The sequence below is a fragment of the Raphanus sativus genome, chromosome 8 (assembly GCF_000801105.2).
Source record: "Raphanus sativus cultivar WK10039 chromosome 8, ASM80110v3, whole genome shotgun sequence".
Taxonomy (NCBI): Eukaryota; Viridiplantae; Streptophyta; class Magnoliopsida; order Brassicales; family Brassicaceae; genus Raphanus; species Raphanus sativus.
Genome location: NC_079518.1, coordinates 14,149,928 through 14,167,514, shown reverse-complemented (window position 1 = coordinate 14,167,514; position 17,587 = coordinate 14,149,928). Strand labels below are relative to the sequence as shown.

General features: G+C 33.5%; 1 protein-coding gene and 1 long non-coding RNA gene across 6 annotated transcripts; both read left to right on the top strand.

Moving 5' to 3' along the window:
* Positions 1-742: 742 nt before the first annotated feature.
* LOC130498566 (uncharacterized) lies at positions 743-1,935 on the top strand. The gene is made up of 3 exons (XR_008937456.1): positions 743-990; positions 1,243-1,449; positions 1,584-1,935. It is a non-coding gene; the product is annotated as an uncharacterized LOC130498566 (long non-coding RNA).
* A 7,599-nt stretch (positions 1,936-9,534) lies between these two features.
* LOC108822210 (lysine-specific histone demethylase 1 homolog 3) lies at positions 9,535-17,214 on the top strand. 5 transcript variants are annotated; one of them, XM_018595240.2, is made up of 12 exons: positions 9,535-9,684; positions 9,787-9,976; positions 10,060-11,145; positions 11,515-11,650; positions 11,796-14,000; positions 14,103-14,196; positions 14,357-14,694; positions 14,836-15,549; positions 15,666-15,740; positions 15,870-16,519; positions 16,609-16,726; positions 16,891-17,214. In XM_018595240.2, exons 3-10 carry the CDS (start codon positions 10,115-10,117, stop codon positions 15,933-15,935), a joined length of 4,659 nt encoding a protein of 1,552 aa, XP_018450742.2. In that variant the 5' UTR covers positions 9,535-9,684; positions 9,787-9,976; positions 10,060-10,114; the 3' UTR covers positions 15,936-16,519; positions 16,609-16,726; positions 16,891-17,214. The 5 variants fall into 5 exon arrangements, with proteins under 5 accessions (XP_018450742.2, XP_056848034.1, XP_056848035.1 ...); XM_056992054.1 differs by having other exon boundaries at positions 9,563-9,684; positions 9,802-9,976; XM_018595242.2 differs by having other exon boundaries at positions 9,579-9,684; positions 9,893-9,976.
* Positions 17,215-17,587: the final 373 nt, after the last annotated feature.

Genomic DNA, 17,587 nt, shown 5'->3' with positions numbered 1-17,587 from the left:
AAATGTTAGTTGTAAAAATAAAAAAAATATGATTGTTTTAACTGTAAATCATTTGTTTTTTTTAAATTTTTAGTTTACATACTAATCAGATTTATGTTTGTTGTTTATTTTGAGTTAATAAAAAAAGAATAAAGAAATTATTATATGTAGAAGTAAAGTTTATATAGTATAATAATTATATATATTTTTATATAAATAAAAACCCCGGTTCGACCGGTTGAACCGGTCTAACCAGTCAACCAGTAGCTTCACCGAGTCAATGTCCGGTTCGGTTTTCAAAACATTGACAACAACACATATAAAAAACACATTATAATATTTTTTCTTTACAAAAATTTATATGTAACAAAATAAATATGTTATAAAATATAATATTTCAAAAGAGACAATCCTGCGCTTTGAAAGCGCGGTTCAAAATCTAGTCTATACTATTAAAGCAGAATCCCTCATAGGATTCTGCCCTTGATTTTTCAACTTATTTACGTTGCTATGCCACTGCTTTTTTTACATTTATTTCAAAAAAAGTCGCCAACTTTATCAAAAGTTCACTACGATTTTCTGTTACCTAAAAAAAAATATCTTCTATTTTCTATATTTGTTATATACAATGAATATTAGTTTGTTCAAAATCATCTCTTTCCTATATACGCTTTGATTCTGTTAACCAACTCGCAAGGAATATCCATAATATATAGTACTTTACGAAACCGAAGCGTATCCTACAATCATTCATTAAATCTATCATTTCTTATATATATACAAGAGAGTACTGATCTAACATGAAATACAGGAGACACGAAACGGCAAGAGCTGGCTTATCTTCATCTATCACTCGCTTCCTTTGGAGCTTCTTCCAACAATGATCGCAAGATTTCGCCAGCGGAGCAATTGTTCTCGAAATCTGCGATCCCAAGCTCAGGGAGAATGCTCTTCACGAGCACCTTTTACGAAAGCAACCTAGAATCTTATATATATGCTACCAAAAAGAAGGTTGTGTGTAGATCACTATCTCCATTACTTCATGTTTCTTTTGTTGCTATATAGTTTTTACTTTCTCCATATTAGTGTGTCTTTAGGTGGCATTCTACTCAAACATTCAATGCTTTGGTTTTATTTTGGTCCTTGAGCAGCTAGAAACACCTGAATTTGAAAAGATCCAAGAAAAAAGCTTGATGAGGCAAGTATCAGTTTTTTTTTAACAAGTCTTGGTGAGCTAATGCTAAATTGTGTTGTTTAATTCAGGTCTCAAAGAAACACAGGGAAGTAAAAAAGCTGGTTGGAGAAGAACGAAGCTGAGCAGAAAAAGGGAATGTTGCTTCATACCTTTTTATGTCTTTAAAATTAGAGAGAGTTAACATGACAAATCTTTGTAACAGGACTGCTATGTGGAGCAAGCCAGTGTTCACGTCAGATGTAGTGTACACCAATGTACATATTCTGCAAAACAAGGTACACGAAATCAGTTTAATAAATAATCAAAGTCAGCAAAAAGGGGATTTTCATTTAGGTTAAAATAAAAAAAAATATATATATATCTATATATATATATATATATATATATATATATATATATTAATATGTAGGTTAAGAAGGTGAATAGAATTCCAAAGCCAAAGATAGAGAAAGCAAGCAAGAAGGAGAATGCAACGGAGGAGGATAAATCAAAAGGCTCTGAAGACAACACCAATGCTTATGAATCTGAAGCTGGTGCCAAAGAAGAAGGGGGCCACGACTAGCTTAGATTAACATCACACACATAATAATAGAGTTTTCCATTAAATTTATATATATATATATATATATATTTATTAAACTTATATTTTGTATGTGTTTAAGTGTCAGATAGGAGGTTGGTTAGTAAAAAAGCCAACCTAAGCTGAGCAAAAGGATTTGATTTCATTCTCAACCTCTTTATCATATCAAGTTTGGTGTCTTTTTCTATTCTTCTTTAAAATATTACATTAATTTACATGCCACTAGGGTTTCCTTTTTAAAAAAAAATATATAAAAAAGAAAATATTCTTTAAGAAAATCAAATTATTCTGCTCATTGACTTTACATAAAAGTTTTCAAATACGTATTGATCCTACATATCACACGCTAATAAACACATTGCTGTTAATAGACGAACTGATCTTATATATTTATAATACAATCAAGTATATTTCAAATAATATATTTTTCATTTAATAACTTTAAGATATTAACTTAATCCTATAAATACAATCATAGCTACCATTTTTTTCTCACCTCTATTCCAAACAAAAAAACCAAATATCTTCTATTATACAAATCATTTCTTTGAAAGTTGTAAAACATTTCAAAATAGGATGAAAGGTTAGTCTTACATACATGGAGAAAATACAAATCCAGCTACTTAGACATATTGGTAATTTATAACAATTTTAAACAAAAAACAATTTTAAAAACAAAAACATAAAAAATCAACACTACTATATTATCACAATTCTAAATATATTATAAACAAATATAAATCTATGAAAAAATACATTTTACAAAAAAAAAATTCTAAATAGAATTTTAAAAGGAAAATGATCCCGCGCTTTGAAAGCGCGGGTCAAAATCTAGTAGTTAGATTATATTAGATTGAAATCTTAGAAAAAATCTATGTGATATCTTCTTAGTTATTTTAGAAATATTAAAATATCTAGTTCAATTAGTCGGATAACTAAGTTATTATTATAATAATGCATGTTTAATATATGGAGTTAATTTTTCTAAAATGACTCAAATTTCGAGTCAAATACAAAACTAACCCTTTTTGTCATGATTTTCTCATACCTTCCTTAAGTTTTCCCAATATTTGAAAAAATGCCATCATAATTTAGTTTCATTTTATTTCGAAAATGACATAAAACCAAAAACACTCTAACAATTTTTCTTATTTACATCAACATTTTTTCTTATTTACAACAATATCACTATAATCCAATTTTCCAACAGCTTTGAACAACAATTATGGAGCTCCTAAAGCTCAAGCATTCAATTTATATCCTACTTTTTTCATTCTACACCATCAAATCTTCGTTTCCTCTCATTTCCTCAGTACTTTGATCTAAAAACTTCTCACAACTTTTATTTTCATAAACCTAATTTTCATATTTTCTTGATTCTTCTCTAAGAATCGTCAAAACAGTTTTTTGCTCATATTCACAGTTTGAACAGTGGAAAAGATTGGAAATGAGTTTACACAGGGAAATGTAACTATTTACATGGTTTTGGTCACTTTTCATATTTTTGTCGCAATAGTAAACTGTTCTGTATGTCTATGCTGATATGTAGACTTACGTCGAGTTTGCTAGTCAACGCACATGTTAGTTTTGTAATTGACCCAACATATATATTTTGGAACACAAACTTCAATAGAAGTCTACGTTTTTACCTTTGAAAACAAAAAAAAAATTAGTAAGCTTACGAAGAAGTCTACATAAAAAGAAGTTAGTCTTGCATTTGACTGAACTTTTTACATTTCATAGCAGACTTCATTGGAAGTCTACATCAAGCAAACTGCGTTGGAAGTCTGCAAGAGGTCACTTTTTCATTTGACCCAAACTTTTTAGTAGAATTCTTATGGAGTCTATTCTACAAAGAGGAATTAGTATTCTGTTTGACTAAGATATTAAAAGATTGACCAAAAATTAATTAAAGTGTAGATTTCATATGTAGTCTACTAATCTTAGAAATAACTTGTAAACTGCATATGAAATTTACTATTTTATTTTGGTTACACACAAAACTAACCCGTCGGATTTGAAGTCTACACTATGGTAGACTTCCATTAACATCTACTTCTAGAAATTCAAATTTGGTCAATTACAAAATTAACATGTTTGTTTTTACTTTTAAATGTAGACTTTGTAATGAATTATACTTTTGAAAGTCAAATAGTGGTGGTCGATTGAAAAATTAACATTTTTAAAGTGTAGACTGCATATAAAGTTTACTCGAATAAAATCACAATTCTTTTTCAAATACAGAAAATAGCCCGTGAATTTTTCAATTGCAAAAACAAACCCAAAAATAGACGACTAAACATGGAGTATACATAGAAAATTCTATTAAAAGTGAATTTGAGTATATTCATTAATATTTTTCACGATTTTATTGTTTCACGGTGTATGTTAGTTAATCATAAAGATTTTGAATGAATTTCAAATAATTAATGGTTTTTATTTGACTATGTTGTTAGCTATTAATCATAGGCTTCTTTGAAAATTTACTTCTGTAGTTATATCAAACATGAAATATTTGTTTGCTAACTTTTTATCGTATTTTTTTGTAGGGAATAGTTCATTTACATGTTGTATAAGGAAAATGGGTGGTAAATATTCTCTTTATGGGTGTTTGTTGTCGATAGTCGGAAATGAGGGAGAATATGTTTTGTGCATAATAGTTGTACACGTGGTGAACTTCTTGAAATAGCACAAAAGTATTATGATATCGACAAGAAAATCGAGATGGTGGAGTTAACTTATCCCTTATCAGATCTAATGTTACAGCAAATGACTCTGGATACTCTTCTTATGCATGTCGCAAATGATAGATAAGTGTGGACCTTGATTGAGTTATCTAAGTCTACGTATAATAAATTAAGTTGTATTATTTGTCAAATCTGTGTGTGTTGAAATCTCAAAGATTGCTACAAACATGAAGTCTATTAAACACTACTTCAGTAGAAGTCTTCTCTGAAAAAACTAACACTGAAGTCTACGCCAAACAAATTATACAAGTTTGTTAGTTATTGTTTTTGTTTATGGTGTATTCAATTTGTTTTTTATTAGAGTATGTTGAATTAAATTTCTATTGCTAACAAAAATCAATAATATAATACATATTAAAAAATTTGCTTTTAGAATTTTCTTTGTGATAAATTATCATTATAAAATATAGTAATTAAAGACAAATATTTTATAATGATAATTTATTACAAAGCAAATTTTAAAGATTCGTCTAGATTTTTTTTTTTATTTTTCATAACCTTGATGGCTCAAATGAAGTATGCTAATAATATTTGCAAAAAGATAAAATAATATTAATTAATTATTTAAATTTTAAAGAATATATGAAATAAAATTCTAAAATCACATTTAGTAGACTTCATTTGAAGCCTATTAGCCTTAACTTTTAAAATATAAATTTAAAATATATGTATCTAAATCTTAGATTTTTGGAGAGAGAGATGAAAGGATTGAAAGAGAGTATCTACAAAATAAGATAAAATTATGAGAAAAACATACAATATAACCTTAAAATTAAAATCATTTTTAGTTTGAATCTATAAATTTATAAATTACCTATTCAATGGTTTGAATCATGATTTTAATTTTAAGATTATATCTTATGTTTTTACAGTTATCTTTTCAATGGTTTTCAAATCATTCCCTCAATATGTAAGATTTACATCTATACAATATAAATGAGTTTTGTCTTTTAATATAAATTTATAGATTCAAACTCTATGGGTGTAAGATCCATCATATATAAATTTCAAACTTTGTTCATACCCAATTTATTTTAATATCTATTAAAGTTACCTATTAGATCAATGATAATTGCTTTGACTAATTTAGAACCATTTAAACTTATATAAAGATATTTTAATAAATATTGTAAAATTATTTTCTTAAAAGGTAAAAATATAATTGAAGTGTATTTGAAATTTTTTGCTCCAGAATATTATATATGACATATAATATTAGTTGCAATATTATTAATATAGTTTATATTTTATTTTAAGATAGTAGAACTAAAATGCTGAGTTTTTTTATCATTATCACACGAATGAATATCTCAACATAATAAATTGCATTGAGCTATGAAAAGATTTGAAATTTATCATTCATATTTTATAAGTAAATATTAAGAAAATTACATTTTTTTGGTTAAAAATCTTGACTTAATAAAGTAGAAGATTTCAAAAAAAAAAATATTTAGAATATTTGATATTTTGGTATATTTTCATTAAAATATAGAGTTCAATATATTTCACATATAATGTTTGACTTGATATTGGAAATTGTTTGATATTGGAACACGGGAAGGACACCGGACGTGATGATACTGTCGACAGAACATAACATATACTAACTAGGATTGGCCATTTTATTTGATACCGAATATGTATTTCAATCGTTCTTCAAAAAAAAAAATGTATCTCAATCCGATCCAAAATGCCCGAACCAAAATCTGAACTCAAGTAATATTTGAACGGGTATTAAGTTATGAGAGATTGAATATTCAAACCCAAAAGGATAATATCTGAATCCGAATAGATATTCAAATTTAGCCAAATATATGTACACATCGTTGATTGTGTAAATCAAACCGAACAAATATTCCTAGTTTATTTTCATATTTTATTCAAATTATTTATATTGATGATGCACAGGCTCAAGATCAGATATATACAGTATATATGTGGAAAGATAATTTGTTGTTAACTTAAAATACATGTCAAACTTCTTGTTTCATACATTAACAAAAATTGCATTCAAAATCACAGAACAACAACCAAATTAGTAACTTTCTATTTTCAAAATTTTATCTCCAAACCTATTAATCGTTGATTAAGAAGTCCCTTTAATCCATCAATTTGACTAATGGTTCTACACCAAGAGATTTGCGTTTCGAGTCCTAGCAAAGACAAACTATGCAGATTTAAGGAGAAAAGCAAAGATGAGAGATTTAGAATTGGGGATGGCGTAATGTCTAACGAGGATTTCATAGGACAGCTTAGGATGATGTAGTCAGACGTGATTCTTCATAAGACAAGTAGAATTATCGGATGGAAAATCGTCTTGTAATATTTCTCACAGTTTTGTAATAGTATAACCAGCGTTAAAAACCTCTATTAATCGCCCAACTTATAAAAAGTTAGAAAATCAGTTAAGTTAATTGTAAAATTTTAATTAGAAAAACTTGAACAATGAAGAACTTATTTTTTTCAAAATCTAAATATCCGAATCCGATCTTAAATAACTAAATCCGAACTATAAATATCTGAACCCGATCATATATGCAAAAATATCCGAATGGATTCTAGACTAGATCACCGCAATACCTAAAAACCTGAAATATTCGATCCCAACCCAAATGGCTCCCAAATGCCAATGCCTAACAATGTTAGCAGACATTTGAAGAGGATGTGGCTTATTGTTTCTAACTCTATGCCACAAAAAAAATTCTTTGTATGCTGTTAAACAAATTTGTACAATACCAATTTATGCGATATATTTAGATCACGAGAACACATACAATAACACACAAAAACCTCAAGAAATAAAATGAAAGTAACAGAAATCTTTAATAAGTTTCAGTTTCAAGATCAAACATTTCATGTGGAAGTCTCTCTTAGGATATATGGCCACGGCAGCGAGGTTCACTTATAGATACATGGACACCGATATGAGTTGTCCTAGATGTGGTGGGCAGTGGAGTCGATTATTATCTTCTTTTTAAATGTCCCCAACCTTGCGGGGTTGGACCTTATCAGACTATTTGTCCTTTCCAGACTATTTTCCGATCTATATACCAAAACATGAACCTTTTGCTTTGAAAGAGAAAAAAGATGGCTCCATTGGAGCTACAATTGGATATCTTCCTACAGATCTATTGGTACAAGTGGGAGGTGAGGAATAACAAGCTCTTTAATAGGAAAATCATCTCTCTGATTGACACTCTTCAACTAGCTTTCCTTAAGGAAAAATGTTGTAGAATTGAAAGGCTAGCCAAAAAGAGGGGGAAGTGAATATTGAATCATTCGGATTACGTGCGTGTAACAAAAGTCTCTCGTCCTTACACACTGATATAGAATGGTTACTTTGGACAGATTCGTGTATGAGAGATGAGGATTCCATCGATCTGTTTCGAGACTTGCTGCTTAGACCTAGTGGATAAGACCAAGAGCATGATGGACTGGCCAGTTTTTACTTTAGAGATTTATCATATGCAGAGTCTACAAGATAACTTTGAGAGCGTGAGATATCTCCCTGGAGAGAGAATGGTCATGCGGGACCAACTTACAAAAAAGGCAATGGTGAGAAATTTTATCTTCTTTCATATATATCAGATATGGTTAGATAAAAGTGTTCCTCGGAAAACTGTGTTGTCTGATCAAAACTTGGTCTAACTAAGAGCCTAACTGGTGTAACCACATCGGTTGCGGATGTGCTTTTGGGAGTTTTGCGGATACAAATGGTTGCTGTTTTGAGCATTTATACAGCGATTAGAAAATTAGTGTGTTTGTGGGGCTACTTATGACTGGTTGACTACCAATGGTAGCAGTTGTTAAATAATAAATTAATAATATTTATATTATTTTATTATAAAATTATTAAAAATCATAATATTATAATAAATATATAATTATACTATTAAGTTTTTAGAATTATAGATTCTCTTTTTGTTTTTAAGTTTTATGATATAAATTAAAATATAATATATGCATTTTAGTATTTCTATTATTTTAATTTAAATTTTTTATTTAAAATTTTAATATGTCTAATGTTTTTCTTTTTTTAAAAAGATATTTATCCTTCCGTAATCGCAAATGCTAGATGAAACCAGTTTTTAAATTTAAGAAGTTTAGATTTATCTGAAATGATTTATATTGTTTTCTATGATTAGTAAAATGTGCCAATAACCACTACTAACTGCAAAAGGTACGTTTATGGGTGGTAGCAGGGAAACCAGTCATGATCTAAATGGACAACTAACCGCTAGACAAAAAAATAGTTTCTAGTCATTTGTAAATAATTATAAACTAGGTGAAAAAAAAATTATAAACTAGGTGGATACCCACGATTTCGCGGGTTTGAATGTTTGTAACAATAGATTTGTTGTAATTTTTTTTTAAAAAATATGTTTCATCATTATGTGGTTTTTGTTAAATATTTTTCTAAGACTATTTTTTTTAAATATGTTTTTATCATCAGTAAGTTTTTATAGATGACTTACAAACTCTTATAATAATTTAAAATATAAAATAATCCAAGATAAATATTTTTATAAATGTTAATATAATTTTTATAAATGATTTACAATGCATACATTATGAACTTTGTAAGACGTTAATAGTTATTATAGTCCATTAATATAACATAATGTTGTAAATAAGAATATAAAATCATTATATGTTATATAAACTGTTTTCGTGACAAAAAGTTATATAAACTGTTCATTTATTATTTATTTATTTTATAAATATAAAAAAACTGATCAAAATTATTACTATTTTTATAATTTCAACAATTAGTTACCATAAATCATTATTTGTAGTATTATATAGATTATTTGACAAGTAATATTAATTGGTTATACACTTATTTTTTGGTTTTAGATCTAAAATCTTTCTATATGAAATTATATTTTATTAATTGTTATATTTGTCTGGTTAACTAGACCAATTTAAATTTAAGTAATAGAATGGTCGTTTGATTTGATTGTTAAAAAAATACTAGTTAATCTCATAACTCATAAGAATCTAAAAATCTCATAACTCATAAGAATCATGGAAACGCTGCGTTTTAAAAGCGTTCCGAATCGTTGTATGCCTCCTAAATGAGCATTCACCACCATCTTCGGTTTGGGTTTTGAAACATTGAATTGAAGCGTGGCTTCTGAGGAGGATCTATCTATCTATCTAATCTAGACACCACCACCAAGGTAAAAAAGAAAAACGCACTTCCCGCTACTCTTTCGATTTCGTTTTCATTACCAATCTCTCGTAAGCAAACCCTAAATCCAGTTTTTGAACCCACCGGAAAGAAATTTCTGCTCTAGATCTCCCTTTTCTGTCTCCGGCGTTCGTTTCCGTTTCATGTATTTGCTTGCCCCCAATCGTCTCCCTCAGTCTGTGCTCTCTGGTGTCTAGGATTTCGAGCTCACTCTCCTAGAAAACCCTAAAAAATTGAGGCTGTTACTTCCCCGTGGAGACTTGATTGATTATTACTTAAAGGTTAGCTGGTGATTTTCTTTGTATATTGATCGATTTAGAAGGGGGTTTTGTATGATACGCGTTGTTGATTTTTTTTTTTTCAGGTGAAAGTTTTGTTAGTGCTGGGAGTCTTTATAGGTGGGATTGAGGAGATTAAATATGGATGGGAAGGGGAAGAAATGTGGTTCCAAGAGTGGATCTAAGGTTTTTGAGTTCGAAGATGATGGTGATGATGATGAGCCTATCAGATCTCTCTTAAAGGTTATGAAGCACAAAACCGCCGCTAAGAGTAGAGTTGAGACAGAGAGTAAACAGAGGAAGAAAGAGACTGTTGAGAAGAAACTGAGTCATGTACGCAAGGATTCTGAGGATATGGATGATACCTTGGCCTGTTTTAGGAAGAGGTTGAAGGGTCGCAAGAAAAGGGTTAGGAATGACAAGGCTGTGACAGATTCTAGTTTGGTCCCTAGTGAGGAATGCCCTGATATGGCTGACGATGGATCTGAGCTTGGTAGGGAAGGTACTGTGAACAAAAAGAGCTTGGATGATATCTATAAAACCAAGGTTAAGTCCAGTACAAGATCAGTGGCACTATGCAGCGAGAAGGATCAATTTCCAGATGATAAATCCAAGAGACCACTCCCAAATGTCAATGTCGATGTTAATCCTCCTCCTACTGCTAGAAAAGAAATGTCAGTTCTTTCTCCTGATCAGCACATACACCCGGGAGAGCCAGGATCAGAGTCTTCTCAACGTGATACTTCTAACGGAGGTGGTATCCAAGTTGATACTCTCAAAGATGGAACTGCTGAAGCTTCCCCGGTTTCAGTTACTCCCTCTGAAGATGAAGATTTCCGAGGTGATGCAGTTTCATTACCTAATTCTGGGAAGCTGTCCACCTTGCAACGTCCAGAGCGCATTGCTAGAAAGCGTAAGCATGAAAACATGGTGTATGGAGGAGATATAAATTGGGAGAATGAGCAAGGCTTTCTGGATTGTCAAAGTGACAAGTCCTTTAAAGGAAGCGACAAGTGTGATTTCGTTCCATTTATTCCCAAGGAAATTGAGATTGGTAGAGCAGCTGCGGTGGCAGCTGGGCTTAAAGCCCAGTCGGTTAGTCCAGTGGAGAAGACTATACTTAAAGAGGTGTTGAAGCGCAAAGGGAGCCATCAGGAGTACCTACGTTGCAGGTTAGTTTCCTTTCAATAGCTGTTTTGGATTCAAATATATGGCTTTGGTTTTCTTGGCTTGTATAGAATGTATTTTTCGTAAAGGTCCACGAGAAGTGTGTACCTTATGATACTTTACCTTGACATGTCTATCCCATTTTTAACTTCTTCATTTGTTGGAAACCTTGAATGCATAATGTATTGTTTGGCAGGCCTACTAGTGAGATTCAAGGATTTTCAAGTTGTTTTTTGTCCATTTATTTTCAACAATTATACTTGGAACAGTTCTGTCTTTTCAGACTTGGATAATTTTTGCGTTTCTTTTGTCCTCTTCGAGACTTTTTTAACACTATTCTATATGTATCAAAACTGATATTGGTTGTGTTACAGGAATTCTATCTTAGGTCTGTGGAGTAAAAATGTCAGCCGAATTTTACCTGTCACCGAGTGTGTTGTTGGCCTTTCTGAGAGTGAATTTTCTTCAGCTTGCCTTATCAGAGAAGTCTATAAGTTTCTTGATCAGAGAGTAAGTCGTGCTGTTCTATCCTGTCTCCTTTTAGTTTACTCTGTGCTTGATTTTTTCGTAAGTTTGTTTTTGACTTGTATGGATTATTGAAAAGAGAATGAGTACGGGTTTCTCATAGTCCGCATGCGATGGTGTTTTTTTGCAGGGATATATAAATACTGGGGTGTCATCCGTGAGGGGAAAAGGGGGTCCTTCGACTAATCATAATGATGATCTTTCTCAGGGAAAAAAGCTCGAAGAAAATTCTATGGCTTCTGTTCCAAATTCTGAAGGAGATACTTTTATCTTTGGTGAGGTCAAAGCCGTTGAATCGACTAGCGAGGGTAAGAAATGTGCTCTCCAAAATGATGAAACAGAAACTGTAGGATGTGCGACCTCAGCAATGTTGGGATCTACCAGCAGAACATGCGAGGCAAGCATTATTGACGACTGCAGCAATGCTTTACCAGCAGATGCTAATGCACCCAAAGTTGAAAAGTGTCCGGAAACAATTTCAGTACTGAAGACCGCTTTGTCTAGCACACCATCCTCTGCAAATTGTAATCAAATGCGAGAAAGAGACTGTGTTCAGTGTGAGGTTGAAGATGAGAAAAAAGTAATAGTTATTGGAGCCGGTCCTGCTGGATTAACAGCAGCACGTCATTTACAACGCCAAGGTTTTTCTGTCACAGTTCTTGAGGCAAGAAATAGAGTAGGTGGTCGTGTATTTACAGACCTGTCCTCTCTTTCAGTTCCTGTGGATCTGGGGGCCAGCATAATTACAGGAATTGAGGCTGATGTGCCATCTGAAAGAATGCCAGATCCATCGGCTTTGGTCTGTAACCAGTTAGGTCTTGATTTGAGTGTGTTGCATGGATTCTGTCCTCTTTATGATACTGTAACAGGGGCAAAGGTTCCTCCAGAACTAGATGATGCTCTACAAGCAGAGTTCAACAGTCTGATTGATGATATGGATTTGCTTGTTGAGGAAATAGGCAAGGATAGAGCAAATAAAATGTCGCTCGAGGATGGTCTAGAATATGGCCTCCAGCGGCTGAGGATGCCACATGAGAAGGTGAACATTGAAAGATTCGGGATTGGCAATTCAACTAATGGTTCATTCTCAAGAACAGGCATCACTAGTACCTTTATGCATGATAGAAGGTTAAAAGATGATTTTTTGAATCCTTTGGAGCGAAGAGTTATGAATTGGCATTTTGCTCATACAGAGTATGGTTGTGCTGCTGTCCTCAAGGAAGTTTCGCTTTCTAACTGGAATCAAGATGAGTTTTATGGCGGGTTTGGAGGGCCACATGCTATGATTAAAGGTGGTTATAGCAGAGTTACTGAGTCGCTTGCTGAAGGACTTGATATTCGCTTGAACAATGTAGTTTCTGAGGTATCTTATGCCTCTGATGTCTCCGCCATGCATAACAACAAGCACAAAGTCAGAGTTAGTACATCAAATGGTTGTGAGTATCTTGGAGATGCTGTTCTGGTTACTGTTCCTCTTGGGTGCTTGAAAGCAGAAACCATTAAGTTTTCACCACCCTTGCCGGACTGGAAATATTCGTCAATCAAACAACTTGGTTTTGGAGTTCTAAATAAAGTTGTGTTGGAGTTCTCAAAGGTATTTTGGGATGATAGCTTGGATTATTTTGGGGCAACTGCTGAGGAAACAGATCAAAGAGGTGAATGCTTTATGTTTTGGAATATCAAAAAAACTGTTGGTGCTCCTGTTCTTATAGCTTTGGTGGTTGGGAAGGCTGCGGTTGACTATAAAGACAAGAGTAAGTCTGAGCATGTGAATCATGCAATGATGGTTCTTCGGAAGCTTTTTGGTGGGGATCTGGTGCCTGATCCTGTTGCTTCGGTAGTTACTGACTGGGGCGCTGATCCTTACAGTTATGGTGCGTACTCATATGTTGCTATTGGTGCCTCTGGTGAAGATTATGATGTACTGGGAAGGCCTGTTCAGAATTGTTTGTTCTTTGCTGGTGAGGCAACATGCAAAGAGCATCCTGACACTGTTGGTGGCGCGATGATGACCGGAGTTCGTGAAGCAGTGCGTATAATCGATATATTAAGAAGTGGAAATGATTATACAGCCGAAATAGAAACACTAGAAAAGGCGCAGAGGAAATCTGTATCTGTAAGGGATGAAGTCAGCGACCTAATAAAGAGACTTGAAGTTGTTGAGCTGTCTAATGTGTTGGCCAGACACTCATTGCTTCGGAACATGTTTTTCTCTGCTAAAACAACTGTTGGGCGTTTGCATCTAGCCAAGGAGTTGCTTAACCTACCTGGTGAAACCTTGAAATCCTTTGCAGGTACAAAAGAAGGGCTTACAGTGCTGAACTCTTGGATCCTGGTAAGCTTAAGGAGATTTTGCCTTTAGCAAAGCAAAGAGAACAGCTTTCTTTTGGTTTTATGTTTGCTCCATAGATTTTTTGCTTATTATATTTTCTAATAGGATTCGATGGGGAAGAATGGAACCCAGCTTTTACGTCATTGCGTACATATTCTTGTTCGAGTTACGAGTGATCTCTTTGCCGTGAGGCTCTCAGGTATTGGTTATTTTCTTTTAAGTACACTTTCTGTCTCATATATCACATGGAATAGGTTCTGTCGTAAGATTCAATATCACGTGCAACCAGTTTTGTGATTATATTCCGGTTATTAATTTTTATTTTCTCTAAGTTACTTACTTTCCACTTGTTGATGCAGGCATTGGAAAGACTGTGAAAGAAAAGGTTTGTGCACACACGAGCCGTGATATCCGTGCCATTGCAAGCCAGCTTGTTAATGTGTGGTTGGAACTTTACCGGAAAGAAAAAGCTAATAGGGAAATGAAATCATTGAGAAGAACAAATCCTACAAATATCTCTAGAATAAGAAGAAAACAGAATAGTGAGGATGCAGACAGTAGGGGGAATCTGAGCAATGGTAACGATATGACAACAGATGGAGAGATTGAGGACAACCAGCTACCTATGTCAGAGGAAGAAAAAGCTGTGTTTGCTACAGCTGAGGCTGCTCGTGTAGCAGCTGAAGCAGCTGCAAAGGCAAGTTTTTCTTATCTTCGAATGAGTGAAATGCTGAAATGTGTTTGTTTTCTCTGAAGACGAGAGTGTTTTTTTTTTTTCCTCTTAGATCGACCTTTCTTTATTTGTTAACGTATAAATTAATATGTTTCTGTCTTGCAGGCATTTTCTGAGGCCTATCAAAGTACTTCATTGCAGCTTCCTAAGATTCCCTCGTTTCATAAATTTGCGAGGCGAGAACAGTACGCAAAAATGGACGAATCTGATTTCAAGAAAAAGTTTCCAGGCAACGTCTTAGGAAGACAAGATTGTATGTCAGAGATAGACTCTAGGAACTGCAAAGTTCGGGACTGGTATGATTTCCCTGCCTCCTGTCTTGACCCTGACAGTTCAAGGGTTCAGGTCGATAACTGTTCACAGCGTAGCCACTCGAATGAGCTTGGGTCTCATTCAAAGTTCAGAGAATGTTCTAGAGAAAGTGGGGCTGCGGAAACCAGTGTTTTTACCGGGGCGTGGGTTGATACTGGCGGTAGTAGCGATGGTGTCAAGGATTACAATGCTATAGATAGATGGCAATCTCAAGCTGCTGCTGCTGATCCAGAATTTTTCAGTCGTGCCTTGCATATGAAGGATGAAGAAGGTTCGATTGCATGTTCGACGGGTCCTCCTAGTTGGAAGCATGACCAACCCGCGAATGAAGGTTCTATGTCACAGGTTACAGTGAATAAAGAGCCACGTAAAAGTCATATCAGGGGTGCAGATCGTCTGAAACAGGGGGTTGTAGATTTTGTTGCATCATTGCTTATGACCCCATATAAAGCGAAGAAAATTGATAGAGATGTATACAAGTCAATAATGAAGAAGACAGCAACAAAGGTTTGTGACTTTTTGGTTTTCTACTCTTTTAAAATTCTTAAATTAGTATATTGCGATTCTTTTTTCTCTCTATGAAGCTAGAAAAAGACTCATCTGAAACTCTTGAGCTTTATCAGGTAATGCAGCAAACAACAGACGCGGAGAAAGCCATGGCTGTTCCCCAATTCCTTGACTCAAAGCGGAAAAACAAGGTTTGTAACGTTTGCTAAAAATATTGTCTTTAAATTCCTTGTTTAAGTAAATATCAGTAAATAGTTGCATCTACTTTTAGAGCACGTTTTCTAATTGATTGTGACTGCATTTGATTAATATTTATGCAGATTCGTGACTTTGTGGACAAACAAGTTGACAAGTACATTGCGATGGCTAAAGTTGCAAAACCTTGATGGCCATTGTGATCGATAGTAATGGCCAATAGTACTTGAGTTGGTGGTATCTGCTAAAGGATGGCAAAGCCCCTTCGCATAAAACGACATATCATTGCTCATTTATCAAGAAGCTTTTTTCAAGCTTTTTTCAAAAGAAGCAGATAATCTCAGATGATAAATGTTTTTCAACTCATGCTGATTGTTTTTAGTTTTGTATAGATTTAGTGTTAACCCCCATTAGTCAAATTTTTTGCTTCAGGTACCTGAATACATTTCTTGAAATTCACATATCGTTTCCAGAACCCAAGAGAAAAGCGTTTCATTGTTTTTATTGAATCATATATCTTGAGTCAAAGATACCAGTGTGATATTATGTTCTGGTTTGCTTATACTAGCAGCAGCCGTACTGTGGTGAGCTCTTTCCCCTATCTTTTTGAAGGAGAAATCTGCGATTCCACAGTTGCAGGTCTGTCACTCTCACGCTTGCAGGTAAAGTCGGACCTTTGGATTACTTGAGCTTAAAAGCAGTTTAGGATTGTGATATTCTTCTGGTGTCTCTAGACTTGCAAGCAGTTTGTGGAAGAGGAACGGCATCGAGGCAGGTTCTTTGCTTTGTGTGTGTAATTTCGTCAGAGCATATTCTTAGACTTGTTAGTAATGTGGGTGAAAGTTTTGATGCTGGCTTTTGCAGGTGAGGAAACATAGACTCGGCTTTGACCCTTGGTGGTGAGTGATGAAAATCTTTTTCAGTCGAAGCTGTTTTAGATTGGATGGTTTGGTTCAAGAAGCACTCTGCTTGTTGATGAGAGGTACATATGTTGCTCACCGTTTTATCATATCATTGGTTCAGTTGTGATCGTAGGCGTTTGGTATTTGCATTGTAGGCTAAACTGTTCTTTTCATGAGTTCAATGGGAGATGCATATGTCATTGTTAGTCTAAAATTGCAGCGACTAATAGTGATTTTCTTGTAGGGAGTTTATTGTTACACGCACAGCTGATTGCGTTGGCAGATAAGAGGGGCGGTAAAGCAGAGCGATCATGTTTATAGTCAGTTTTCAGAGTGGCAGTGTCTTTCACAACTTAACGTGACAAAGTATGATTTGTTTGAATAAAAACCCTTTGCGTCCTTTGATTAGATCACAAATTCCACTTGCGCTCTCCATACCTGAGACATATTTTTAGCTACATTATTATACTCCCTCTAGATGTGCTCTTATGATGTTTCGAATTATTTATTTGTGTTCCATGATCATCTATGTGAAACTACTTGAGTGGTGGAAAACACTACACACTAAGTTTGGTCTCTTGTTGCTATCTGGCTATATACCAAGCCAATTGGTCTTTGGCCAAAATTACTACAAAAAAAAATTGGTTGTAAAATTGCTTCGAAGTTTACATTTGTTTCCCCCCTTGAAACATAACAAAAGGAGGGAGTTAATGAACTGAAAACATAAAACATTAGGTAGTTTTACCAAATGCCCAACTATTTAATATGCTGAAATGTGGGTCATTAGCACCTAAATCAAATTATAGGATTAATAAATGCAATAAACAACAAAACCCATTAGAGGAAAGTGAATAGAGAAAAAGTAGAAAGAGTGTATGACAAAATAACAACAAAGAAAAATATATGAGTTTCGACTTTTCTTTTATAAATCTGTGAGTTGA

Coding starts and splice junctions, on each gene's coding strand:
- LOC108822210 (XM_018595240.2), top strand. CDS start 10,115: ATGGATGGGAAGGGGAAGAAATGTGGTTCCAAGAGTGGATCTAAGGTT. Junction 11,146..11,514: donor CAGGAGTACCTACGTTGCAG/GTTAGTTTCCTT, acceptor GTTGTGTTACAG/GAATTCTATCTTAGGTCTGT. Junction 14,695..14,835: donor CAGCTGAAGCAGCTGCAAAG/GCAAGTTTTTCT, acceptor TCTGTCTTGCAG/GCATTTTCTGAGGCCTATCA.